Genomic DNA, 27,659 nt, shown 5'->3' on the forward strand with positions numbered 1-27,659 from the left:
TGGTCCTGCCAGGAAACAGCAGCTTCCTCTGCCTCAAACCTGGAAACTGACAAGGCCTTGGGCTCAGGACAAAATGAAGTCTGAAAGTGACTTCTGCGAACAGGGAAAGTGCAATGTTGAAAACTAGAAACTTCCTGCTGATTCTGCTGAGAGAGAGGCATCAATGTGTGTTAGCGTGGAGCGGGGGTGTGTTAGCGTGGGGAGGGGGTTGTAGGGAGGGGGGGTGACCAGGGCCCCTCTCCTCCCCAGGAAGGAGCAGCAGCAGCCTGTGCTGACAGTGCTGGCTGATGTGTCCAAAGCTAATGCCAGGTGCCCCCTCCATTAACCCTCTCCCCAGGAATCACAGCCTCAAGCTTGAGATAAGGAGGCCCAGTGCTCAGCTGCAGGCCCTTGCTGCCAGGAGCAGGGCTGGAGGTTGGATGCGCTCCCATCTCCTTCCCTCCCCAGAGCACTGTGCTTGAAGGGGCCCAGGGAGTCCTGTGTGCTTTCCACCCTGGCTGACCTTCCCCCAGCAGGATGGGAGTGGGTGAGAGGAGACATGCACAGTCCAGCCTGCCTCTCTCTCTCCTGCCAGGCAGGCAGGTACCTAGGACCAGGCCAGGGAAGTGTGTGATGGCTGATGGTGAAGGACCCCACTGCCTGGGAGGGATGCTTCTTAGATAAGGCTGGGGAGCTGTCCTAGGTTCTTTTTTGGTTGCCATGATAAAATACCCCAACAGCTCCAACTTAAGTGGAGACATGGTTCATTTTGGCTTACAATTTCAAGGCACTGGGGGCTTGAAGCAGCTGACCACACTGTATCTGCAGTCAGGAGACAGGGACGGATACATGGTAGTGTTTGGCTAGCTTTCTCTATTATTCAGTCCAGGATCCCCAGCCCAGGAAACAGTGCCATCCACAAAGGGGTGGGGGTAAGGGGGGCAGGAATCTTCCCACATCTGTTAACATGATTAAGATAAACCCTCACAGACATTCCCAGAAGCCCTTCTCCCAGGTGACTCTAGAGTGTGTCAAGCTGACAGTTGAATCTAACTCTCAGACAGAAATTATAGACACCAAGGTCAGAGTCGGGTTAGTAGAAAAGACAAGGTCATGAAATCTGTGTTATGGGCTGTCATGCCTCTGCAGTACATGGGCATCATTATTTTCATTGTAATAACTGAGAGGAGACCCTCAGCAAGTTTAGGATTGCTGATTGATAGCTCCTCATAGAAGGAGGGAGAAGGAAAGGCCCTTCCATGCTCACTTGAAAGTCCAGCCACTTGTTCCCTCCTGCATCCCATCCCATCTGCATGAAGTTTTGCCCTAGCTGTATGTGGTCTTCAGGAGTGCTTGAGGACATAGCAGATAAAATATTGACTGAAGGAGAGACTCCATCTATGCAGCTATGGGGAGGTAATCGCTCACGTTAGGTAGAATTTTTAAAAAATGATTATCAATGTGGCTATTTGGGAGGGTCAGGTCCTTGCCTCATTGTTGGACCAAGAAACTGAAGGGAGAAAGGGTTGTTTTGGTTCAGTTTGAGAGTGTAGTCCATGACGTCATGAAACTTCTGGCAGCAGGAACTTGAGGCAGCAGATCACATTGCATGCATAATGAGGAAGCAAAGAGAGATGAATGCTGGTACCCAACTCACTTTACTCAGTTCAGGGTCCAGCCCTCTGAATGGCGGTACTCACTGTAAAGGTGAATCTTCAGAACCTAATCTAAATAATCGTTCATGGGTGTGCCTAGAGGCTTGTCTTGAAGGTGATTCTACATTCAGTCAAGTTCACAATCTTACACACAAATTTTCTCTCTCTCTAATTAATCCCTCTTACATGCTCCTGTGGCAGAATATTTGTACACTGTGAAGATGTGTCTTTGCCGAGGCGCCTTCTGATAGAAAGCTGAATAGCTAGGCAGGACAAAAATAGGTGAGACTTCCTAGAAGAGAGAGGAATGCTGAGAAGAAGAAGAGGCATGGCAGGAGAAGCCACGGGGACAATGCAGACATACAGAATGGAGGGGTAAAAAAGCCACATGGCAGAACGTAAATGAATAGAAACAGGTTAATTTAATTTATAAGAGTTTGTGAAATAAGCCTAAGCTAAAGACCAAGCTTTCATTGTAGTGGGTAGCCGTTCCAGCTTTGACCTGGGAGTACTACCCCCTTTGAGGCTTCAGTAACTGTCACATCTACAAGGCAGAGCCGAGAGAGGACCCCTGAAGACCCGAGATCCAGATGGGCGAGCTCTCTTGGTTCCTGGATCCTGGACGCTGGAGGTAGACTGAGCAGAGTTCTCCAGAGAACACCGCTGGACTGTGCTACACCTTTCCCAGACCCTGTAACCTATCCCTTCACTTGTAAGTTACCCCACAAAATAAACCTCCCTTTTAACTATGTGGAGTTGCCTTAATATTTAAACCAATATTTCATAATTAATAATAAGTCTCTGCATCATTTTTTGGGGACTGGTGATCCCAACAAGAAAGTAAAACTCCATGCTCCTATAAGTAAGCACAAAAGATCTATTGGTTGGCAAAGCTAGAGTTGGGTGTTATTGGTACTGGGATTTTGTTGGTGCCCAGTCTGGAGTGAGCAGATGTTTGCTCACATCTGAGGAAGAGTTAATGCCACAGTTCTGTAGGTGTCTTTTACTAATCCATAAGCATCTCACAATCGAATCAAGCTGGCAATCAGAGAGACTCTTCATCACAGGGTGCACGTCCATCTCCCCTCCCCAGTAGAATGCCTAGCTTCCCACACTAGCAAACAACTATGGAAATGAACTCTGAATGTATAATCTTGGGTTTCTCCTTTAAACACCTCACAGCTCAACCCTGCCTTGGCGGTCTGCTGTCAACTAGTTTGCTTGCTCTCTACCTTCACATTCCTGACACTGTTCCCAAGAAAGCCATCAAAAGCCTCAATGCTAAGTCCAATGGGCTCTTCTGACCTAAGTCACCAAAGTTCTCAGAAGCGCATAGAATTATATAGTTTATTAATCCAGCTCCCCCCACCCTTGTTCCTCATCTCCTTTACCATGTCCTACCTGTCCTCTAACCCTCAGGGCTTTGACCTTCCCACTTCTTTTCTATATAGATGATCTCAGAATAGTTTTCATGCCATCTACTGAGTTAACTCAGATTTTTGTCCCCATGTCTTCCAATCTTGTTCCCCTATCCACTGGGTTTTGTCTTCATCCACAACATGAATACCTTGTAGTTTAAACTGTATAGTCATCATTGAATATCCTGCCTTCCTCCAACAACCAGACTGACAGATACCACCATGACCACCCCCCCCCCCCCACCAATATCTGTCTGTGTGCATCTTCACTGTCCAGCCCTGGTCCAGGTCACCATCCTCTCCCATGGCAACTACTGTGACAGGTCCCTCTGTGTCCTTCCAATTTCTGATCCACACCAGGAGTGACTTACCTGAAACATGCACTAGGCAATCCTCATGGCCTGTATGATCTTGTGCCAAAAGGGCTAGCACTTCTCAAGCACAGCCTCCCATTGATTCCTGATGTCTAATTATATTGGCCCTATTCTGTTCTACACTAGGCTCTTGTCAATGTTGGTGGCAGATCCATTACCACTTCTCCCATTATACTACCAGCAAGCAAAGGAATCTAATCCCCAACCCTTGACTATAGTATTAAGTGACTTGATTGACTATCAGTCACTTTGCAGCTTCTACTCTAGTCTCTTGGTACCCTTCTCTGGGCATTGAGTCATGGAGGAATATTATCTAACTAGATCACCATGTTGGCAAGGCAACATATAGGGGCTTTGGTCCCAGGTGAGTCTGGCCTTTGAACCATCTCTACTGTGTCAGATCTATGAATGAAGCTACCTTGAATTCTCCTGACAGACCCTATCTACCAGTTCAATCCGATCTAGACTTCTATTGTTAAAACAACAACAACAACAACAACAAAAAAACCCAAGCTCTCATGAATTGTAGGCTGGCCTTGAACTATGTAGCCAAGGGTGATCTTGAGCTTCTGATCCACCTGCTTGAGCACCAGGGTTACAGATATTATTTATGCAATGCCAGGGTCTCATGCATGCTAGGCAAAGCTACATGAGCTACATCCCCAGCCCCCACTGAGAATTTTCAAAAGATTCACATCAGTCACAGGTACAGTCTTGAAATAAGTTACTGCCGAGGACAATTTTAAGAGCCATGCCATATTGCCTGCCTGAGTTAAGTTTCTGTTGTCCAGTATTGAGCCACTAACCAGAAACTTTTGACATGCCTGGACAAGTCCTGAGTTATTAGAAAATAACTTAACATTTCCTTATCTTTCTGCTACAGTGACCATTAGTAACAATGTTTTGTGGTTAGGTTGCTTGGTTGGGTTGCTTGGCAACTCAACAGTCCCCTGATCTTTTCCCAAAGAAAGCTTCCTGGTCTGCTTCTATAAAACCCACCTGAGAAAAATAAAATTTTGCAGCTTGATCAGAATACTGTCTTGCTGTCAATTCTTTGTGTCTCTTGTCCCTTCATTCGCCATTCCCCCTTCTAGGGTCTCTGCTGAAGATCCCGCTGGCCGGGACAAGTTACTTGACTGTGAAATATGTCCCAAGATCATGATTAATAAATACATTCTGGGGCTGTTCTGAGAAGATCTCCCCACCTCAGGGCTCTCTTCTTTCTGCTTAAATGACTTTACCAGGGCCATTCCACACCTAGCCAAGGAAAAGAAGGTCAACAAAACCATATCCATCGCTTCATTTATTTCATTGTAAACATGTACACACACAGGCACCACAAACAGTAACCTATCTTCCCTGTAGAACAGTCACTGATAAACTACAGAAGTCCAGAAGTCAGACACCTGTTTTTCATTAGCGTTTTATTGAGACACAACAACAACACTTATGTATCATGCAGGTAAGTTTGACATGACAGAGTTAAAGGGCTCCAGAACAATGTGTGGCTGACAAAGCTTAGAGTGTTTACTATGTAATGCTATTTATTTATGATGCTGTGTGCCTACTCCTCACTCAGAAGTCTGGAAGACAGAAGTAATGGGTCTCTATTTCTGTTACCATACTTGCCACTGAGCAGGTATTAATCAACCTGTGTGTGTTGAAGGAACTGGAGAGCTTGGAGTCCCAGGTATCAGCTGCCTTCCTGGATGGCTCCTTTTGGCAGGGCAGGCTAGACGGAGACAAAGGGAGCTCAAAGATGAACATACTGGAAGAGAGGCATCAGGACTGAAGTCTCAGGTCTAGGTTCAGACCAAGAAGCCCTTGACACGTTCCGACCCTCAGTGGTTGGGGAAGAAAAGAGTGCAGGGCTGGCCAGGGCCTTACCCAACTTTCTGAAACCCACGGCTTTGCTCAAGCCTCGGGTAACCTGAGACCATTCTCAGGGAGAAACCCCCTTCTCTGCTTCCCTAACAAGAATGGGCTGGGCTGGACTCGGGACAGCAGCCTTGTAGCTGATGGGAAAGAACCCATTTCCCCACCCCATTTACCAGGAAGGAGTGGGATGTGCCTGATGCCACATCACAGTTAAACAGGACAGATGAGAGTGCACCAGGCTGTGTGTGATCAGACTGCACATGTGTATACCTGGAGCTTCTAGACTGTTTATCTACATATAAGGAGGGACTCTGAGGTACGACCAAGGCCTTTAATCACTAATGCCATCAGACAAGGTCCTCTGTTGAAAACCCTTTGCATATACACCTCTGTCTTTAGTCTTGTATCAACTATCACCTCGCAGCCCCCAAAGAGAAAATATTTGCCCCTCCCTCCCTCCTTCCCTTATACCAAAGCCCTCATCTTGGGTTCCGTGGGTCCGTGGTGGGCTGACTCTACTTAGAAGCTGGGATCTTGAGGTTTGAAATAATGCCAGGATCCATAAGTTCCAAGTCCTGAAGGGCATCTAGTAGCTGCTCCCGGGCATCACCAATGAAGGTATTCTCCACAAAGGTGGGCAGGCCTCCCACACCATCACGTAGGATGTACAGAGGTACCCGCACCAGGCCCAGCACCTATGAAAAGCAGACAGGTGACACGTGGGTCTTCAAGTATCTCAACACAGTAGCTTACCTACCTTGGAACAGAGCCCTCCAGAGTGGAAATCTAATGTAACAACCAGGCAGAACCAGGCCCAATAATCACTCCTCAGGAAAGCTTAGTGAGCCCAACTCTGCAGACAATGCTGGGTATCCAGCTCCATCCATGTAAATCCTTCTCCATCTTTTCCCTCATCCTCACTGGCTGCCACCTCCAGGGGGTAGGCATGGCTGTACCAGTATTTCCAATCACAGAACTTACACAACTGTATAGGTATCACTTGGGTGATCAAGAAAAATGCAAATACCCAAGTCTTCCTCTGACCTCCTCACCCAACCAGTGATTGATTCTGACAGACTGTTCTTATCACCCTTACCCACAGTTGGGGAGAGTCACCTCCACACATACGGTTTCCCTAGCATTAGAATTACTGTCATACTTTCTGCTATAGGAAAATGGGCCCAAAGTCATGAATATTAGCATAGGGAGCAGTAGAGAGACTTGCATGTGTGTTCTAGAAATCTCTCTGCAAAGACTACCAAGGGAGACCAAGTTGGTGGTGTTATCCAGCCTGGAAATGACCAAGACCCCAACTAGTTTATGCCACTTGAAAGAGTATAATGTTGGAGGGTCAAAGTCTTCTCCACCCAGTGACTTTCTTCGATGAGAGACATGGGAGAGGGCCGACAGAATATGGAGTGGGTCCCAGTCTGGTCCCACCTCCAGTCCGTGGTCCTTGGCTTGAGGCGCCCTGGCTTCCACAGCCTGCAGCTGCTCGGCCGTCAGGCGCTTGGCATAGAAATGGGCCACCACGCGCTGGTTGGCCGCGAGGTGTGAGCTCCGGTAGTCGGAGCGCTCCACTCGGAAGGCGGACACCGCGTCGCCCAGCTCCTCGCGCAGTTCACGGTTTAGCCCGTCCTCCAGGCTGCAGTCCTGCGCGTCCACGAAGCCGCCAGGGAAACCTAGGCGCCCGTCGAAGCGCATCTGCATCTGGGGGAGGAGGGGGACGATGGTTGGCTGGGGCGCGAGGGCTCCGGGGCGGGGAGCGGCCCGGCATGCCGCGTCCTCACCAGCACGGCGAAGCGTATCGGGATGCGGCCGAACAGCTTGCGGGGGTCGGGCGCGTACAGCAGTGCGTGGCAGGCGTGGCGCCAGCCCGGCCCGAGCGCCAGGGCCTCGCTGAGCTCCACTTTCCGATCCCCCGCCATCTCGACGCTCGCACTTCCGGGTTCCTGCGGAGGACAGCACCTCGGGGGCGGAGCTTCGCGAGACTCGGCAGCAGCCAATCAGGTTGGGGCTCTCAAGCGGAGCCGAGAAGGTACCTTAGGACTATCTGAGAAACTGAAAGCTCCCTCAGGATTGGCCCTTAAAAGCTTGAGCCTGTAGTGCTGAAGCTTGGTGGATACAGACTCAAGTCGCCATCTGGAAGGTTAGGAGGAGCAGGCTTTGGAACCTGAGCAGAATTTACTTACTCAGGAGTCCTGGCAGTGGAAGGAACGACGCAGTGTTCAGGAAGCTGCGTTTGGGTTGTTCTGGATTATATACATAGCAAGGAGACCAGGGATAGGAGGGAGGTAGTCTAGCTTCCGAGATTACACCTACCTTAGGGCAATGGGAGAAAGGAGGGATGGGTGTAACAAGGGTTGAGTGGTGGAAATGTGGGGACTGACTGAATATAATGGAGAGCAGGGGTCAGCGCCAGGACAGCTTATGGCCTGGGTGATAACACTTTGGGGGAAGGGAAGGGAAGTGGCCAATGATATGCGTGGTTACAATGAGCGACTGCATTGGCTGTGGGCTCTGGGCAGGGGTGTGGAGCCTGGTACATGGAGAGTGGCATAGGAAATGTCACAAGTCAGGGTTAGATTGGGGAGGGGTGGCTGGCTGTGGGTAGGACTAAAGCACTGAGAAGAGAGTGGGGAGGAGTCAGAGATAGGGCATCAGCAGGGTGCAGTTTGGCAGTAAATTAAAATTCCCTCACATTTTTAAATTCTGAGGAAGAATGGGAATGTGGTAGGGGACACGTAGAACCTAATGCTGAGAACCCGGGCTTCAGGACCCTTCATTTCGATTAGGTGGCCCCACCTGAATGTATACCAAGAACCTGAATGTATTTAACGAAGGGAAGAGGTGACTCTTGAAGAAGGTCCGAGTTTCAGGTCATAGGCTGGAAGTGACAGTTCATTGCAGAGCTCAGAACTCACCCAGACACAGGCTTGCGGCGTTAGCAGATGTCACTCAACTCCCTCAGGTTCCCAGCTTCAGATCTGTTCATGGAGATAGTACCAACCTAGGGTAGGGAGATGGAAAGTCCTCCTCAGCCCAGATCCGGACACAGAAAATGCAGCCATTCTTGGAGTTGAGGGTGGAGGCTCAGTGCTGTGTCTTATGTCAAAGGTTGAGGCCAGCATCCTAAGAAGAGGGGCAGCATCAAGGAATGCCTGCGGGGGTGGGAAGGGGCATCTTTCCTCAGTCTCCTGAGTAGCAGGGCAGAGATGCCATTTACTGAGACAGCCATCATGGTGAGGCGATCAGTGTGATATAATTACCATTATCTGGCTAAAGTTCAAGGGACTGGCAAATGGTCCTGGTTAAATGTTGGCGTCACCTTGCAAAAAGCTCATAAAACCCTTTTGATGCCTTCCAATTCCAGGGTCCCACCCAATGGTCATGGGGTAGTAAGGGGACATGTGGGTTTTGCGGTTGTTTTGTGTATGTGTGCAGTGTGTGTATGTGTACGTGTGTGTGTGTGTGTGTGTGTGTGTGTGTGTGTGTGTGTGTGTGTAAGACATGCAGGTACATGTTCACATGTACATGGAGGTCAGGGATGCTGTGTGTCTTCCTACTGCACTCTCCCTTATTTTTTGTCGAATGCTGAACCCTGAGCTCACTAACCCTCTACAATGGCTGTCAGTGAACCCTGGGGGTCCACTTCTCTCCACTTCTCCTACCCCAGTGCTAGGGTTACAGGATGTCCACCACTCCCAGCTTTTGTGGGGGTGCTGGCCATTCAGACTTAGATCTTCCTGCTTGTAAGACGGGCATTTTATTGACTGGGTCATCTTCCCAGCCTGGCCTTTAAAAACACATCATTTGAGAAACCACCAAGGCCAAGAACCAAGAGTGTCCCGCTCCATGGTTTCTTCCTGAGTTCCTGCCCTGATTTCTCTCAGTGGTGGACTGTGACCTGTGGATGTACAATCCAAACAAACCCTTCCCTCCTCGAGTTGCTTTTGATCAGAGCATTTTATCACAGCAACAGAAAAGCACACTGGGGCACCATGTCTTTCAGACAACGCTTTGCATTTGTCCGGCCCCTGCATTCCACATGGAAGCCAATCCCCCAGGAGTCAGAGATGGAGGTAGACTGGGCCATATGCCTGGAGTGTTCCATGTGGATAACGGTCCATGGAGACAAAAAGTAACTCCATGGCTATCGTTGGAAGATGCTAGGGAGCCCAAATGATTATTTTTTTGAGACAGAGAAATAAATTACACATTTTCCCTTCATTTAAAAAGAAAACGGGCTCATCCCAGGGCTACAATATTGTAGGGAATTAACCCAGAGCCTCATGCAAGCAAGCATAGTGTTAAAAATTATGGTGTTCAAGATTCTATACATCAGGCTTATGATTACTACCGCTACTATGTGGTGATATGTTGTGTACCCTAATAAATCTTGCCTGAGGATCAGAGGACAGAACAAGCCACTAGATTAAACATAGATGCTAGGCAGTGGTGGCACACACCTTTAATCCTAGCACTTGGGAGACAGAGATACACCTGAATCTCTGTGAGTTCAAGGCCACCCTGGACTACATGAGATTGACTCAGTCTAAGAGAGAAAACAAAGCCAGGCAGTGGTGACACACACCTTTAATCCCAGCACTTGAGATCTCACGCCTTTGCTTGGGAAGCACACACACCTTTAATCCCAGGAAGTGATATGGAAGGGCAGAGAAAGGTATATAAGATGTGACAAGACAGGAGCTAAAGGCTCTTTTTGACTGAGGCCTTTCAGGTGGGAACTCAGAGGCTTTCAGTCTGAGGATTCGTTGAAACAGGATCAGCTGAGGAGATGGTGAGGTAAGGTTGGCTGTAACTTGCTCTGCTTCTCTGATCTTTCAGCTTTTACCCCAATATTTGGCACAGGGATTTTTATTAATAAGACCATTTAGCATTTGAACAACACTGCTATAAAATTAAGTGTGAATCTTGGTCCAATCTATACTAACTACAAAGGACCACCTCCAAAACATCTCTTATATTGTCTTATAAGAGAAAGAAAGTCACAGGCCACTACGGAAAGAGTTTTCAGAGCAGAAACAATATGAGCAACAAGTTAAAGCAGTTTTACTTTTGGTTTGTTTGTATTTTTATTTATACAAACAATATTTATTTTGTATAAACAAAACTATTTATATTGTAAAGTAGAAAATAAATATCTGTATACCTGTACTGATATGGAATACAGATGCATGTGGAATTAACTGCTCCATGTAGGCAAAGAATCCTCCATGTGGAAGAATTAGAGATGATTTCTGAAGCTATTAGCCAAATAGTGACTTCCTTCCCAAGAGCAAACAGTACAAACAGAAGGAAGCCACAGAGCCACTTGGTAGCTTTGGGGAGAAGGTGACAAACGGTAGCCTGGCAACCAGGATCAGCATCAGCATGGGTGGCTTACAGACACAGGGTAACTGATGTGATGTGATGAAAATGGATCTTTGGTCTGAGGCCTTCCTCCCCAAGAGAGAGAATTCTGCTCTGAATTGTGAGGACAGCACCAAGCCAGTCTCTGCAGAGGGATGTCATAATGGAGATGGCGGCAAACCTCAAAACTGTCAAGGCTTCATCTCAGTTCTTTGGAGTTGCTGGATCAGATGGCCTAGACTGCAGGGCTTACAGACAACTAAAATTTATTTCTCACAATTCTGGAGACATGGAAGTCTGAGATGAAGGGGCTGGCAGAATTGGCATCTAGTGAGGTCCCAGTTCTTTATTCATAGACCAACTTGTAGCTGAAACCTCCAAAGGTTGGGAGAGCTCCCTGGGTCTCCTGTAAGGCCAATAATGCTACTCATGAAGGCTCCACTCCTAAGGCCTAGTCCCCTCCCATAGGCCTCCACCCTCAAACACCAACACAGTGTTAGAATTTCAGCATGGGAACTAAAGGGGAGATGTAGAGAGCATAAATATTCAACCTATAGCAGTCATAAAATAAAAATGGAAATTTCCACTGCCTATGGAATAAAGAAGAGCCTCAGAAGATGTGACTCAAATGAAATCTGAAATCCCGGAGCAAAGATGAAGACATTAGAGAGCAGACAAGGGAATCTGAATAAAACCTTGGTGAATAGTAATGCTTTAAAACTGGCTCATTATTTTAAGACCTATACTATACTAAATTAATATATTAATAGGAAAACTGAATGGCATATATGAGAATGTCCTGTACTAGTCTCCCAGTTTTTCTGTGAATATAAATTGCCTAAAATTAAGTTTACTTTTGAAAAGCCAGGAAGGCACATGTAGAAGACTGGTCAAGGGAAGTTGACAGGACAATTGACCTAGTTTCTGCCATAATTGAATACAAGGAAGAGTCAGACACAGAGGCAGATCTCTTAACATGAAAGAGATTGAGGAGACGTATCAGTTGAAGCCAGTAAGGGAGAAATGATGAGATGCCCTAAACTTAGTAACAAGGCCTGAGGATGGAGGGGGCAGAGATGAAAGAAGCCAGACAACTTACAGCCTTGGGCCCACAAGCAAATAGACTCTTTATCCCTAAACTTATGTTGAAATCCTTGACTTAAGCCCCAGGATGATGGCCATGCAAGCGCCATAACTGTCTGCTGACACCCCAACCAACCAAGGAGCAGCAAGTACCCTGCCTAGAGAAGCTGCTGTCCCTAAGCATTCCTAGTGTCACAGGATCCTGCCTCTCTCAGTGACGTCTCAATGCAAGCAGAACTTTCTTTTACCAGCATTAATTTAAAAATGCTGGGTTCTAATTCTAGTTTACATTGCCACCTCTTACCTGGTAACCCTGCTATTGGAAGTTCTGAGAACCTATTCCAGGACCTGGTCTTTTTTTATGGCTAACTTCTATATATCATGCATCCAATCCTTATTTATAGGAACAAAATTAACATTTCCAGTTTTAACAATCAACCTGTGATCATTAGGAGCCTGACCCCCAATGACCTAGGCCTCACACATATATCTGGAGCCTAACCCCAAACAACTCAGAGAACATTGTACAAATCACTGGGCTCAAGAAAAACCAACTAATGCAACTTGTTACTCAACAAGACAAGGAGAGGTCCCTCTGCCCACAGTGACTCAGGGAATCTTGGCAGGAGGCCCATGAGGATAAGGCCAAGTAACTTCCTCCTCAACAACTGAACAACTAAAATTGATTTTCCTCCTTCTGGAGACTGGGAAGTCTCTAGTGTTTTGCTTCTGTGTGCTATCAAAGAATTTCTAGGCCCTTTTATCAAGACACTCCCTGGTCCTGAGCAGTTGAGTTTAACAAAGCAACTGGACTTGGACCATGTTTGGGTTCGAAACTGAACAAAAAATAATAATAGAGAACCTTGTGAACACTACTGTGAGAAATGTCACATGGAAGGTTGGTGACATGGGTGGTAAAAGAATTCACCAAGACACCAACAGACAAAGTGAGAATTTATTGAAATACACAGTAAAAAAGCAGCAGGTGAATGCCCAGAGGGGAACCCTGCTGCTGAGAGGGAGTGAGAGTTTTTTTGTTTTTGTTTTTTTTTTAAATAACAGTTGAGAGGGTGTGTTTGGGGAGGGGGTTACTCTGCCTTGTCCTCATGGCCTCTGTGATTGCTAAAGTTAGGTTTTAAGTTTAAGTTACTGTGCTTAAGAGATCTGCTTAAAAATGTCTCTAACCTGTAAGGCCCACTTGCCCAAGGACAGATACACCTGTAAGGCCCTCTTGCCCAAGGACAGATATACCTGAAAGGCCCTCTTGCCCGAGGACAGGTAACTTCCTGGAATGCTGGGGGCTGTTCATGTAAGATAACAAGCCCTGCAATTTTACTTCTGTAAACAAGCTTGGTTGTTCTAACTGCACAGGAAGTATGCTTGGTCCCAGGTAGGCAGGAGGTACATCAAGATGTTTGCTTGCCCCTGATCAGACAAAGGTGGGAAGTACATATAGCCTTGTGGTTTTTGCCTTTATAAGCCCCTGACTAGTGTAATTCACCATCATACTCTGGGAATCCTAGGTATGATCCTGGCCTGTACTTAATGAAGCTTCCTCCCAATTTGGCTCAGAAGTTTCGGTAGTGGGTGTTACAGGACAGCCTCCAGCCTGGAACCATATCCCAGTGGGCAGATGGAGCTCCCATTTATCTCGTTGAGTATCAAGGTTTACAATATTAGTTCTCTTGAGAGCTACCACTTGTGCAAAGTTTCCTGAGTTAGGAGGGGTTGGGCTCCACAGATCTGTGTGAGGCATCATGGGTCACTAGGGGTCAGATTCCAAAAGGTCAAGGCCTGATTGCTAAAATGTGAGAATGTTGCTTTTGCTCATTCATTACAAAAACATTTCATTCTGTATCTATAAATGGGGATCAGGTACTTGATGTATAGGAATAACTATTATTTGAGGTAGGAGAGTAATGTGGTTACATTTTTAAGAATTCCTTGCCTTTTACAGCTACATACTGAAATATGTATGAACCACACACTAAAAATAATCCTCCAGGAGACAGAGGCTGAGGGTATGAATACAATTTTAGAAGCTGGATTTCTGGGGACCATTAAGGGCTTATTATGTTCTTTTCTTTCTTTTTTTTTTATAGTTTGATGTTTCCTATAGTAAAAAGTTAAAAGTAGAAAAATCTTTGGCTTCTCCTGAAGTTGAAGGTAAAGGTTATAATTTACATTTGAATGAAGTGTTTGCATTTCACAAAACCCTTTAGCAGACAGGCTCCCTCCTGGTCAAGGAACAGGAGGGGAATGAGGCTCCAGTCTGGCCTCATAAGGCATCAAGACCAAGTCTAGAAGATGAAGGTGGCCAAAGATGGCCGACGCCTGCCACCTGCCTTCACATGTCAGACCAACTCACACAGTCCTCACTGGATTGTCCCCATGTGATTTAATGAAAAGCCAGTGTTGCAAACTACAGATTTAAAAAAAAAAACAAGACAAAATATGAGGGGATAAGGGGGTGCTGCCAGAGAGAGCTAGAAGGGCCTATAGTGTGTGTGTGTGTGTGTGTGTGTGTGTGTGTGTGTGTGTGTGTGTATACACATAAGGGTACACGTGTGTGGATATGCATGCACATTTGTGTGTGTCTTGGTGGGAAGAAGTCAGAGAACATTCTTGGGTGTTATTCTTTAATCACTGCCCATTTTTCTTTGGAGACAGAGTCTCTCATTGGTGTAAGACTTGCCAGGTAGCCCCCAGGACTCACCTGTCTCCATCTCCCCAAGGCTGGGATGATAGGTATGTGCCACCATGCCTGGCTTTTTCACCTGACTTTTAGGAATGGCACTCAGGCCCTTGTGCTTGGCAAGGCAAGCATTGCCGCTGAACTAGCCCTCGCCCCTGGAGGGACACTGTAATTGTTTCCAGTTTGGCCATGGTGGCAGAGATGGGACTTCCACTTGCCAGGGCTGACCTGGCTGCAGCTGCTTCTGAGTGCCAGCTATGCCAATAGCAGAGGCCAACACCGAGCCCCAGATATGGCACCATTCTCCAGGATGACCAGCCACCGACCTGGTAGCAGGTTCGCTGCACTGGGCCACTTCCTTCATAGAAAGTACAGTACTTTGTCCTTACTGGAATAGGTACTTATTCTGGTTATGGACTCGCCTTTCCTGCATGTAATGATTCTGCCAAAAGTACCATCCACGGACTTACAGAATGCCTTATCCACAATCATGGTATTCCACACAGCATTGCTTCTGACCAAGGAACTTACTTCACAGCCAGAGAAGTGCAGCAGGGAACCCACAGTCATGGAATCCATTGGACTCACCATGTTCCTCAGTTCTGGTACCAGTTTCTATCTTCGTTATGGTTTCTGTTGATATGATGAAACACCATGACCAAAGACAACTTGGGGAGGAATGGTTTATTTGGCTTACATATCCTGAATCACAGGCCCTGAGGGAAACCAAGGCAGGAACTCCAATTGGGTGGGAACTTGAAGGCAGGAGCTGATGCAGAGGCCATGGAGGGGTGCTGCTTACTGGCTCACTCCTCGTGTCTTGCTAAGACTTTCTTATAGAATTCACAACCACCAGGCCAGGGTTGGCACCACCCACAATGTGCTGGGTGCTCCCACGTCAATCAGTAATTTGAAAATGCTCTGCAGGCTTGCCTACGGCCCAGTCTTACTAGGAAGTTTCTGGTTTCAGGTTCCCTCCTCTCAGATGACTCTGCCTTTTATCACATTGACATAAACTAGCCAGTACAAGTCTATTATAGAGGCTACAAATAGCCCAAGTCTCTCATAAAAGCTAAGAGCAAGCAGATATTCCCTCTCTGTCCCTCCAGGCCAGAATGGAGACTGATGATGAACCCGCTAATCAGATGCCCCCACCTCGGACGTTTTGTGGGTGGAAGTGGTACACATGCATGATCAAGAATTAATGGCGCGGTTGCACAGGAGTGAGTTTCTAGGAATTGGGGTGCACTCCTTGTCTCTCAAACACGAGATCATTCAGCTCCCTTTCTCTCCTGTTCAGTAGACCTTTGTCTCCATCCACACCCTGCAACTCTTGCTGGGTGCCTGGGATGTTGTAAATCTATCAGCTGGGGCCTTCAGAAGCCCTAGAGGGAGGAGAATGTGAGACTTGGAACAGCATTCCCGACTAGACCTTCCCGCTTGCATTTATAGCTCCTGCTTATACTTGCTGAGTCCCATGTGGAGTTTGACACACTGAGGGGAAGACAAGCTCTTCGCCAGTGGTCCATGAAGAAGGGTTGAGGTTGGGTCTGGGTGGCCCTGGTTCTGCTCCAGTGACCAGGGTGAACGCCAGACTTTGGGGAAGAGTCTGGAATGCAGATTTCCTCCAGCCCAGGGACTGGTTGGTGGAGGAGCCTCCCTGTATCTTTCATGTCCCCGGCGCTCCTTCACTCCTTCCTGTTTCTGAGTCTGAAAGAGAAGGAAGGCATACATACCAGCAGGGGCATGCTGGTAGTTTTCATCCTCCAATGGGGTCTCTGACAGACCAAGCCCACTACTTCTACTTTGAGGAACAGGAACTGCCACACAGATTAAGCCAAGCAGATGGGACCTGGAGGGCCTTGGGAGAGAGCTGTTTCTCTTCAGTAGGCATTCTGTGGCCTGAAGGCCATGTGTGGCACAGTCCCCTTTCCCCTGCACTGCCAACACCTCTCTACCTCAGTTGTGTTCAACGAAATACTCCACTTTTTCTTCTCCTCTTCCGAAATGAGCCACACGCAGCATCTCTTCCAGACAGCTTAACTCTGATGCTCTTGGCAAACGTTATCAAGGGTGAAATGTTCCTATCCACTTTTGCTTCTCTGTTCACCAGAATATTTGGGGTGCAGGATTTAAATATTTCTGTGCAATAAACCTCCCTTCCTACTTCACTCCCACTAGGCCGTCTGTTTCACATAGCCTCCCTCAGCCCTCAGGTTCACTGGCAGGAGACTACCCTCCTTCCCCACATGGTCCTGCCAGGAAACAGCAGCTTCCTCTGCCTCAAACCTGGAAACTGACAAGGCCTTGGGCTCAGGACAAAATGAAGTCTGAAAGTGACTTCTGCGAACAGGGAAAGTGCAATGTTGAAAACTAGAAACTTCTTGCTGATTCTGCTGAGAGAGTCATCAATGTGTGTTAGCGTGGAGCGGGGGTGTGGGGAGGGGGGTTGTGGAGAGGGGGGGTGACCAGGGCCTCTCTCCTCCCCAGGAAGGAGCAGCAGCAGCCTGTGCTGACAGTGCTGGCTGATGTGTCCAAAGCTAATGCCAGGTGCCCCCTCCATTAACCCTCTCCCCAGGAATCACAGCCTCAAGCTTGAGATAAGGAGGCCCAGTGCTCAGCTGCAGGCCCTTGCTGCCAGGAGCAGGGCTGGAGGTTGGATGGGCTCCCATCTCCTTCCCTCCCCAGAGCACTGTGCTTGAAGGGGCCCAGGGAGTCCTGTGTGCTTTCCACCCTGGCTGACCTTCCCCCAGCAGGATGGGAGTGGGTGAGAGGAGACATGCACAGTCCAGCCTGCCTCTCTCTCTCCTGCCAGGCAGGCAGGTACCTAGGACCAGGCCAGGGAAGTGTGTGATGGCTGATGGTGAAGGACCTCACTGCCTGGGAGGGATGCTTCTTAGACAGGGCAGGGCCCCTCACCAGCACCAGAGAGCTCAGAAACAAAGTCAGTGTCACACAATTAAAAAGTGGAAATAAAGCTGGGCGGCAGTGGCACACGCCTTTAATCCCAGCACTCAGGAGGCAGAGGCAGGTGGATTTCTGTAAGTTTGAGGCCAGCCTGGGCTACAGAGTGAGTTCCAGGTAAGGCACAAAGCTACACAGAGAAACCCTGTGTTGGAAAACCAGCGCCCCCCCCCCCAAGTGGAAATATAACCTTCCAAGAAGGTTGGGGAGCATCGTTACTAGAACATTTAACCCTATCACAGTGGAACATCACGGAAGCTGGAAAAAAATCATGGGCAACCTCCAAGGATGGGCTCTGGATTCAATGTTCTATGTAGAACCATAATCTGAGCTGGGGGAAGCTAGTAGTTTTATGTCCCTTGCCCAAGGATCCTTACCTCCTTCTCAGAAGTGATGGAGGTCCTGTGGTATCAACCTAGATGCAGTTGCATTTGGCACAGGCTGGGGTCCTGGAGGGATACACATGGACACACACACACACCTTCCCTTTGACTAGCCACCCAAGAGTTTCCAGATGACATGTCACCCTTAGATCTGGGTTAGATCGGGAAAGAAGACACAGCAATTGAAGCTTCTAGGCATGGGCACCAGAGCTGCTTCTGAAAGGTCAAAAGCTGGGTCCCGGCTGGAATCCATCCCTGGGAGGGCATGTCTTGGTGTGGCCACTTTGCCCTCTGCTGCCAGGCTGGCTTTGTACCTCCTTTTGGTCACTGAGTATATTGGCTGGCTCACATTACCTCGCCAACATGGGTCAGTTTCTGGCCTCCTTATCCACTTGGCTTCTCACTTTCCTTCTCCCCCCCCCCATCCCTGAATCTAACACCTTTACAGCAATTCCCTGGGCTTTGGCCAGCCATGCTGTGTCCTCACATGGATCTGGACTCTCTAAGATCTTCTTCCTGGTTCTCCATAACCAAACACTCCTCTCTTTAACCCACCTTCCACTATGCCCTCTCCATGCTCAACTGCCCATGTCATCAAAGTCTCCAATTGCCAAGCTACATCACAAAGTTAACTGCTCTCTGTCCCCATATTAGTGACGAGGAACTGGTGACTCTATCGTCCATCCTTATAATCTCTCCTGTGCATGACCTTTGAACTGACTTGCTTTTCTCTGCCTCATATTTCCAGTAACCTAACTATTCCCACTCAGCTTCACTTCTTAAGGGTCCTGCTATTTCAAAACTGCCTTAGTGAGGGTTAAGTCTCCAGAACACAAACTGTCAGTGGACAAACCCTCACAAATAATTTCAGCCAACTTTACAAACGTTTTATGCAATTTTTATGCAGTCAAATCACAATGTCAAATTTTGAATGCTTTCAACAAAATTCATGTTGAAAGGAATCCTCATGTGAGGTATTGAGAAGTAGGATCAGACTGGGCACAGTGGCACTCACATTTTATCCCAGCAGCTAGGAGGCAGAGGAAGACAGATCAGTGAGTTCGAGGCCAGCCTGGTGTTCATAGCAACTTTCAGGACAGTCAGGGCTACATAGTGAGAGCCTGTCTCATAAAAACCAAAGAGAGAGAGAGAGAGAGAGAGAGAGAGAGAGAGAGAGAGAGAGAGAGAGAGAGAGAGAGAAGAAGAAGAAGAAGAAGAAGAAGAAGAAGTAGGAGGAGGAGGAGGAGGAGGAGGAGGAGGAGGAGGAGGATCAGGCAGGACTTTCGGAGGTCCTCCTAAATCAGGAGAGATTAATCTACTCATGGACTAATAGATTAATGAGCTCTTTGTCAAGTGGTGTTGTTCTGAGAAGACTCTCCCTGACATGGTTTCTCTGTCTCTCCCTGACATGCTTTGTACCACTTTGGAACATGACAGAATCCTTACAGGTAAGAATGTACCCACCAGATGCAAAGCACATATCAGAGCCATGTTCTTAAACTTCAGAACAGGGAGAGAAATAAGGATGCTTCCATTTGTCCCTGTAGGCTCCAACATGGGGCCCCCGGTGGGTGGTGCTGCTTGGGTAGGTTATGGAACCTTTAAGGTAAGGCCTTGCTGGAGGACATGTGTCACTGAGGGAGGGCTGGGAGAGTTTATACCTTGTCCCCTTTCTAGTTCATTCCCTTGGTTTCCTGTGTGATAAGATGTGACCAGCCAGCTTCCTGCTCCAGCAGCGTGTGGCTATGCCTTCCTCACATTATGGAAGCCCAAATAGATTCCTCCTTCTGTAAGCTAGTTACTCTTGGTCATGATATTTATCACTGCAAGAGAAAAGTTACTAATAAATAGTCCAGCCAGTGCTACTCAATTATATCAACAATGTTGATGAGACTTACCCAGAAGTCTTCATCTATACATAACACAAATGCCTAAAAGTACAAAACCTGAGAAGCCTCTACCTTACTCACTGGTCTCTTCCCACAGTGATTAGTAGATCCTGCCAACACCAGCTCCACGACCTCCCTCCATACATACAATTTTGTCCATTTCCACTGCCCTCTCCCTGGTCCAGGTCACCACCCTCTCCCATAGGAACTATGGGGGCAACTTCCTCTGCCTCCTTGCTCTTTGAGCCCCTCCATATCCACATATCACCAGGAAGGACTTCCTTGAAACATCGCTAGGAAATTGCCCAGGCCTGTGTGGTCCTTGTCTTAGTCACTATTCTATTGCTGTGATGAGACACCATGACCAGGGGAACTTTTGTAAAGGAAGCATTTAACTGGGGGATAGCTTACCGTTTCAGAAGGTTAGTTCATGATCATCATGGTAGGAAGCAGACAGGCATGGTGCTGAGCAGTAATGAGAACTTTACATCCTGATCTGCAGGCAAGAGAGAGGGGAGAGAGGGGAGAGAGAGGAGAGAGAGAGAGAGAGAGAGAGAGAGAGAGAGAGAGAGAGAGAGAAAAGAGAAAACCTGGCTGATTTGGCCTTTTGAAACCTCAATGCTCATCCTCAGTGACACATCTCCTCTAAAAAGGCCATGCCTTCTCCAATAAGGCCACACCTCCTTATCCTTCTCAAACAGATCCACTAACTTGGGACCAAGCATTTGAACATATGAGTCTATGGGGAGCATTTTCATTCAAATTACCATAGTCCTGTATGAAAGGGATCCTGCATAGTTTTCTAACATTATCTTTGTTGTACCCAGAGTACCCCAAAGACCACCAAGAGACCAAATCCAATGCAAAAGCAAAGAGTCTTTTTATTGTTTTGAGTTAACCCGGGTCTCTGTCCATCTGACACAGAAGCAGAGCAGGAGAGACCCTGAGTAGCAATCCAGTAGCGTTTAGGTTAGGGTAGGGGATCTGGGGGAATTCCAACTCCATACTGTTCCAAGCTCAGGATTGGTGCTTACTTCAGGTTAGAGACACTTGGTTCGAACTTATTGGAGAGTTGCAGCTGCAAGGGAATTGCCATCTCCTCTAGCAATCTATGTTAGTGTATCTGTTTTGCCAGCACACCCATTTCCTCTGGTAGTTAGACTTCCCATTTTTATCTGCAGGAAACCCATTCCCTCTGATAGCTATGGTATACTATCTATAACAGCAGAAAACATCCCACAGGACATATCTGGTGCTTTGTTTATTATGCCAGTTATGTTGTATCATATCCTTTAAGGAAATGTCTGGTGTGTGGCTCCTAATTGTCTGGGTCTGGGGGCGAAGGGGCAGCACCTCCTCCGGTGGGTTTTTCTTAGAACAATTTGTCCAAGGGCCTCCCGCCCCGTCTGACCCTTCTCTAAGATGGCTGCAACCCTGGCATCCTCTCAATCTTCCCTTTTGTTACTGATGTCTAAAAATATTGGAATTTATCTACTTCTAGATCTTGCTCTAGTCATATCTGGCTACAGATCCGTTGCTAGTTCTCTGGCCCACCACTTACCCATGTCCTAGTGAGGGTTTCCATTGTTGTGATGAAACACCATGACCAACTTGGGGAGGAAAGGGTTTCTTTGGCCTACACTTCTATATCGCTGTTCATCATGGACAGAAGTCAGAACAGGAACTGAATGAAACAGAACAGGAAGCTGGAGGCAAGAGCTGATGCAGAGGCCAAGGAGGGGTGCTGCTTAACTGGTTTGCTTCCATGGCTTGCTCAGCCTCCTTTCTTTCTTTCTTTTTTGGTTTTTCGAGACAGGGTTTCTCTGTGTAGCTTTGCACCTTTCCTGGAACTCACTCTGTAGCCCAGGCTGGCCTCGAACTCACAGAGATCTGCCTGGCTCTGCCTCCTGAGTGCTGGGATTAAAGGTGTGTGCCACTACCACCCAGTTCTCAGCCTCCTTTCTTATAGAACCCAGGACCACAAACCCAGGCTGGGCCCCTGCCCCATCAACCACTGGTTAAGAAAATGCCTTCCATCCAGATCTATGGATACATTTTCTCAGTTGAGGCTCCCTTCTCTCTGATGACTCTAGCTTGTGTCAAGTTGATATAAAACTAGCCAGCACACCCCACCATCAACAAATGGCTTTCAGTCTACTTACCCTTGAGTCTTTGCTGGCTTCAAACAGCTTGAAAAGGTTACACTGTTAATGTACAAGGCCAGATCAGGGGCCTGAAAGTTTCCACCATGGTCTCCTCAAATATTCTCTGGCAGCTTTGAATCACCATAAAGACCAAGAACCAGAAAAACACCATCCCATCCAAACAAAAAGACAAAACATCCTAACCAAGCCTAAAGATGTGAAGATTTATGAATTGCTGAACAGAGGAAACTATTGTTTTAAGGAAGCTCAGCATCAACAAACAAACAACAACCCCCCCGCCACACACACACACACACACACACACACACACACACACACACACACACACAATTCTAAAATGTCAGGAAAACAGTACATGATTAAAGTAGCATTTTAACAGAGATTAACATGACTAAAACGCTTTCGAGTTCTAGGGCTATGTGTGACATGCGTGACGAAGCAGGACCATCTCAGTCTACTTCCTGTTGTTGATACAGAATACAGGGTAACCTAAAGAAGTCTGTTTTGGGCCCATGGCTCTAGAGATTGTGAAGTCCAGAAGGAATGGCACCCCATTTCTGCTCAGCCCCAGGTTAGTAGTTCCTGCTGCATCAGCACATGCCAGGAAGCAATGGGGCAAGCAATCATGCCAGGAAGAGACACATGCTTCTAGAAGTGTCTTCACTTTATACCAACTCACGCTGTGGTAACCCTTCATGGTCCAGGAGAACTGCACGAATCCCTCTTTAGGACAAAATGCACCATCCCTCAGTACCATTACGGTGGGAATTTCTAGGTTGCCCATCAGATACAATACACACAAGACTATACCAAGAATTGAAGAAATGTGTTCATTGACACACTTCAGTCACACAAACTTTAACCATGCTGTACACGAAAATATATATTGTCTTTTAAAACACCCTGCCTGTCAGCTACAAATATATTTGGGGAAATGTGTGATCCCCAGAGCCTCAGGAGTCATCGTCTGGCCCTTAAGTAAAAGTTTGCTGACCACACTGTGGAGTCTTTAGCAGCAAGGCTGAGTGTCTGAGTTTTTACTAGACCAGGTCGCAAGCACCAGTAGAGAAAGCTGAAGCGCCCAGAAGCCTCGTTCACAGCTTCTTTTCCTAGAAGGCTCTTTTTGGCAGGGCAGGCAAGACAGGCTGGGTCAATTCCCTTCTGAATTTTCTCTCCAGAGAGGACAAAACACTCAGCGCTCTTAGGTCCAACCAAGGTCAGGCCAAGGAGCCATCTTCACCTTCTGACGCTTTATGTTCAGTTGAGGGGGAAGAAAGGGAGGGTCTGGAGCTGGTTAAGGCCTCCCCGAACTTTATGGAACCTGTGGGTCTGATTGAGTCTCAGGTGAAGCCATTTTCTAGGAGAAATCCCCTGCCTCTGCTCCTCCAGGGAACATGGAGCTGGATACTAGAAGACGGCCTTACAGGAAAGGGAAGGACTCTCCCCTGCTTAGCAAGAAGGGGAGAGGACTACGGTTCCTGGTTAAAGGGGACATGAGGAGGGGTGTGCCAGGCCATGTGTCGTCACAGACTGCACATGTCTAGGGCTCCCTGGGTCTGTGTTCACATGTATAGGGAGGGACTCAAAATGGCCAGGCCCTGCAAATGGCTTTGGGTTTTTGTCGCTAATGCTATAGGGCAAGGTCCTCTGTTCAAAACACACTGCATAGCATGTCTGCCTTTTATTCTGGTATTAGCAGTCATCTCTCGGGCCTGGAAAACGCTCTCCCCAGCCCTCCTGCCACCCGACGTCCCCATCTCAGAAGTCAGTCAGTCCTAAGATCTGCTTCCATGGAGCAAAATTCGTTCCTTGAGGATTGAGACAGTCTCAGGGGTCAGAATCCCCATGTCCTGGAGGGTTTCCAGTAGCTGATTCCTGGAAGCACCAATGAAGGAATTCCCTAGGAAGGCAGGCAAGCCTCCCACACCGTCATGCAAGGTATACAGGGGTACGCGCACCAGGCCCAAGACCTGTGAAGGGGAGGAAACGGGACAAGACACGGTTCTCACTACAGCAAGCTTTCTAGAGCAGATCCCACTGCAGAACAAGTCCCAAGGCTCCACACTTCAGAGAGGCCCCGGGGGGCCTAACCCTGTACAGGCAACGGCCCTCAAGACATTCGGTGTCCACCTACAGGCTAATCCTTCCTAGAGCACTTTCCTGTGGCCTGAGTCCAGGCATGGCAGATGCAGGCACAGTCCTGCACATCAGCAGTTCTATTCCAGCTGTGTAGGCCTCGCTGGGGAACTCCAGACAACCGCATATTCACAGGCCTTCCTAAGAAGGGTTGGGTTGTGGGAGGAAAGTCTAGAAATCGCTTTCTCACTAGGGAACTGCCAGTGTGAATTCAGTAGTCACTTTCTCTACACCTCTCCTCCCCATGAGTTTGATATTTGCCAGAATTGGGGAATCACTTCCATGTATACACCCATTCCCCTACCCTCCTGGGCCCAAAGACAAACTACTATTGTAGAGTCATGCCTGACCAAGTTATCATACTTGGGTGAGTATGTTCTAGAAAAATCTCTGCAGAGGCCAGTCGTGTGTGTGTGTGTGTGTGTGTGTGTGTGTGTGTGTGTGTGTGTGTGTGTGTGTGTGTGTGTGTAAAACTTTCATAGGTGAACACACTAGCATTGTTATCCAGTCTGGAGATGTTCAGGGTTTGGACTAGTCCTGGACACTGGAAAGGACACAAGATCTTAAGACCAAGACTTCTCAAGGGGCCTTTCCTTGGAAAGGGACCACAGAAAAGAGAGGTGGGGTAAGAGGTTTCAGACTGGCCCCACCTCCAGCCCATAGTCCTTGGCTAGAGGTGCCTTGGCTTCCACATCCTGGAGCTGCTCTAGGGTCAGACACTTGACGTAGAAGTGGGCCACCACGTTTGATTTGGCATCTCTGAGGGAGCTTCGGTAGTCAGTGTGTTCCACGCGGAAACTGGACACACCCTCACCCAGCCTCTTCTGCAGTTCCTTAGCCAGCCCGTCTTCTAGGCTGGGGCTGTGATCATCCACAAAACCACCAGGGAAGCCCAGTCGCCCATCAAAGCGCATGTACATCTGGGAGAGGAGGGAGTGGGAATTAGCTGGGAGATGGAAAGGCGGCTGCTAGGAAGGGCACAAGAGCTAGGACAGAAGTGACCATTCCTCACCAGCACAGCATAGCGGAGTGGGATGCGGCCCCCAAAGAGCCCCTTTGGATTGGGCGCATACAGCATCACGTAACAAAGATGTCGCCAGGGGGAGCCCAGGGCCAGGGCTTCCGCCAGTTCCACCTTATTGGAGGTGGCCATGGATCTTTGCTTTCGTCCACTCACGTGGTTCGGCAGGAGGGTCTCATCCCAGACCACCAATGACTGCAGGGTCCATGAGCGGAATGAGAGACACGAGTGCAGGCTTTGCTTGGGGAACGACAGCCAATCAGGCTGGGGCTTTTAGGCCAGGCAGTGGAGAAGGCCCTCGGGAAAGCTGAAAGCTTCCTTGGGGTTGGACCCTGGATCAGGGTGTGGCTAAAGGCGTGGCTGGTGTCCTAAGTCATAGTTAGGAGGCCTGCAATGCCGCCGCGAGTCTCAGCTTTTCTATGTTGGGCAAGATCAGGTTACCAAGGAGTGTTGGGAGCTGAAGGAACAGGAAGTTGAGAAAGCCACCTCAGGTCTGGTTTTGATAGAACCAGAGAATGTGGGTTGGAGTTGGTGTGGGAAGCATGAGTAGGATTTGTGACCTTATAAAAGAGACCCAGAGAGTTCCCTGGCCTCTTCTGATGTGTGAGGTGTCAACAACACGAGGGTTCCTAAAAGACCAGGACCTGCCTGCCTCTTGATCTTGGACTCGCCAATCCTCAGAACTATGAGAAAGAAATCCTGGTTGTTGGCTTTTCCAGTCTAAGGCATTTGGTTGCAGCAGTGGTGATGGCTAAGAAAATAACTTCAAGACTTGGGGGCCTACAGCCACAGGTATAGTAGAGCTATCCGGCTAGCTACTGTGCTCTGAAGGTGTTTATATTCTCCCACGTTATTAACATGCCCATGTGAAACAGCAGGTTTGCTAGGGTTTCTTTCTCTGTCTCCTCTCTTCTCTCTCTCTCTTTCTCATACACACACATACACACACACACACACACACACACACACACACACACACACACACACACGGGGGGGGGGGGGCCGAGACACACACATGGTTTCCACCTCTTTGCACCGTCCCAGGTTTCTACAGACGTAAAAGAGCAATTTAGTGCAACTGTCTGGGTTGGTGGCACACTTTCTCAGAGGCCGTATCTCAAGCTGCCTTCTCCGTGACCCGTTTGGATTTGTGTCTACAAGCATCCAGTGATGGTGGACGTAGATCTGGCTGTTACAGGTCATTCCACAAAGGGGACCTAACTTCTCTAGATAAAAGTGGGAAAGCTGCTTCTGTGACAGCAGCTTCAATGTTGCTGTAGTTTGGTATTGTATCAGCTCTTCCCCAGGCTTCCTATGTCCCCCCATTAACCAAATTCCTCGGCCCCTGCTGCTGCTGTCCTGCTTCCCCCACTCCTGGGCCTAACAACTGGCTTCATGCTCTTCCTGACTTCATCATGCACATTTCCTACCCCAGGGCTCAGCGGTTCTTACTAGAGAATTGTGCAGGACACCAAGATTGTCTAGGTAGAATGTGACTGAGTCATAAGCTCTAGGACCCCCGTCAGCTGGAGGAAGGAATTATGTGTGTTCAATGACTGCATCCCTCTCACCTCCCCCTGTATATGTAAATATTTCCACATGTAAACATCCGCATCTCTATTAAGCTGAACAAGACCTCACACTCTTGTTTCCAACACTGATCCACCACAACATTCTGGTCTCTGCCTCTGCCTTGCAAATATATTCATTTGTATTTCTTATAAATGGGCACAGTTTAGCTTCACCATCGTCGCATTCTCTGACCTTAGACACGCACTTCCTCTAGTTCTGTCGTTTGCCCATGTGCCTCTGCGCAGTTTAGCTTCTCTGTAGTTGTTCTATTGGAAGGTAAATCATCCAACTCCAGTGCTGTCTTCAGCAGCTGTCACTGCTAAGGACCCTTGTTTTTAATTTTAAAAGGCGCGAAGCCAAAAATGGTGCTTCAAACCCACCATCCAGGACTTGGGAGCGTGAGGCAGGAGAACTGCTGAGAGTTTGAGGTTAACCTGGACGTGGAGAATTCCAGGGCAATGTGGACTACAGAGTGAGAGTCTCCCCCTGACACACACATCAATGTGTGCCTAAACTTAGCACCTAGTATAAAATGTAAACTCAAGGTGTATTCAGCTGGAATACAAAGAAGCAGACCCCATCTATGGAAGACATGGCTCCAGTGTGTTCCATTTCCTCTCTTGAGACACTGTGAAAGCCACAAAGACAGCACTCATGCTTTGCCTGGGCTATTTTGAAAAGGAGTATCTCTATTTTTTTTTTTTTTTTGTAAAAAGCCACAGTCTATTTGAGATGTGCCCCCCCCCCATTTGTAAAAATCAGTGCTCCTGCCCCAAATAAAGTCTGGGGATTTGAGTCAGGGAAAGGACAGAAGGTTAGTTTATTGCCATGGTGACACGTGATGATCAAGCACAAACTCCGAGTAGCAGACAGTAATAAACATTGGAGTTTGTGGATTGTATGAATGGCCAGGCTTTATTGCACAGTCCTGGCTGCCCCAGGAGGACTCTGCTCCAATTCCCATGCTCATGTGTCATGCCATAGGTGGACACGCTGGAGGTGACAGCAGGGTGACAGAACATATCAGGGGCTCAGCCAAACCAGGCTCCAAGGTAAAACTGAGTCACGGTCAGG

General features: G+C 48.0%; 4 protein-coding genes across 7 annotated transcripts in view; 1 reads left to right on the forward strand and 3 right to left on the reverse strand.

The window, feature by feature from the left end:
• Mrpl3 (mitochondrial ribosomal protein L3) overlaps positions 1-27,659 on the forward strand; it is a 134,721-nt gene that overhangs the window by 64,753 nt on the left and 42,309 nt on the right. Inside the window, exon 10 of one of the 3 annotated variants that reach the window (XM_052718956.1) lies at positions 2,190-2,414. The exons of 1 other annotated variant lie outside the window; for it this stretch is intronic. In XM_052718956.1, the coding sequence (XP_052574916.1) occupies positions 2,190-2,399 (210 nt within the window). In that variant the 3' untranslated portion in view covers positions 2,400-2,414. Of the gene's footprint in view, positions 1-2,113; positions 2,415-27,659 lie in introns of those variants that run through there. One more of the 3 variants, XM_052718971.1, reaches the window with a different exon arrangement.
• Nudt16 (nudix hydrolase 16) lies at positions 4,717-7,271 on the reverse strand. Its single transcript, XM_052719002.1, has 3 exons — positions 7,095-7,271; positions 6,745-7,014; positions 4,717-5,999 (listed from the first exon to the last, which is right to left on the reverse strand). The coding sequence occupies exons 1-3, from the start codon at positions 7,230-7,232 to the stop codon at positions 5,820-5,822; spliced, it is 588 nt and encodes a 195-aa protein (XP_052574962.1). The 5' UTR covers positions 7,233-7,271; the 3' UTR covers positions 4,717-5,819.
• The window catches only part of Nek11 (NIMA related kinase 11), a 243,740-nt gene continuing 223,479 nt past the window's right edge, over positions 7,399-27,659 (reverse strand). Inside the window, exons 15-16 of one of the 2 annotated variants that reach the window (XR_008214157.1) lie at positions 17,797-20,187; positions 15,125-16,165 (exon numbers count right to left, since the gene is read on the reverse strand). Coding sequence is in view for 1 of the 2 variants with exons in the window: in XM_052718940.1 (XP_052574900.1) it covers positions 8,296-8,314 (19 nt within the window). In the remaining variant the exon portion in view is untranslated. Of the gene's footprint in view, positions 8,315-15,124; positions 16,166-17,796; positions 20,188-27,659 lie in introns of those variants that run through there. The other variant, XM_052718940.1, reaches the window with a different exon arrangement.
• On the reverse strand, positions 22,310-25,810 carry LOC128098203 (U8 snoRNA-decapping enzyme-like). The gene is made up of 3 exons (XM_052719015.1): positions 25,005-25,810; positions 24,643-24,912; positions 22,310-23,826 (listed from the first exon to the last, which is right to left on the reverse strand). Exons 1-3 carry the CDS (start codon positions 25,143-25,145, stop codon positions 23,632-23,634), a joined length of 606 nt encoding a protein of 201 aa, XP_052574975.1. The 5' UTR covers positions 25,146-25,810; the 3' UTR covers positions 22,310-23,631.

This window comes from Peromyscus californicus, unplaced genomic scaffold (genome assembly GCF_007827085.1).
Source record: "Peromyscus californicus insignis strain IS unplaced genomic scaffold, ASM782708v3 Scaffold_11__1_contigs__length_118956290, whole genome shotgun sequence".
Lineage (NCBI taxonomy): Eukaryota > Metazoa > Chordata > Mammalia > Rodentia > Cricetidae > Peromyscus > Peromyscus californicus.

Bases quoted from the DNA above. Each gene is read 5' to 3' on its own strand.
- Nudt16 (XM_052719002.1), bottom strand. From the start codon at position 7,232: ATGGCGGGGGATCGGAAAGTGGAGCTCAGCGAGGCCCTGGCGCTCGGG. The intron at 7,015-7,094 runs GTGAGGACGCGG...CTCCTCCCCCAG, and splicing joins CGATACGCTTCGCCGTGCTG to ATGCAGATGCGCTTCGACGG. The intron at 6,000-6,744 runs GTGGGACCAGAC...TGCTTTTCATAG, and splicing joins CCAAGGACCACGGACTGGAG to GTGCTGGGCCTGGTGCGGGT.
- LOC128098203 (XM_052719015.1), bottom strand. From the start codon at position 25,145: ATGGCCACCTCCAATAAGGTGGAACTGGCGGAAGCCCTGGCCCTGGGC. The intron at 24,913-25,004 runs GTGAGGAATGGT...CTCCTCTCCCAG, and splicing joins CACTCCGCTATGCTGTGCTG to ATGTACATGCGCTTTGATGG. The intron at 23,827-24,642 runs GTGGGGCCAGTC...TCCCCTTCACAG, and splicing joins CCAAGGACTATGGGCTGGAG to GTCTTGGGCCTGGTGCGCGT.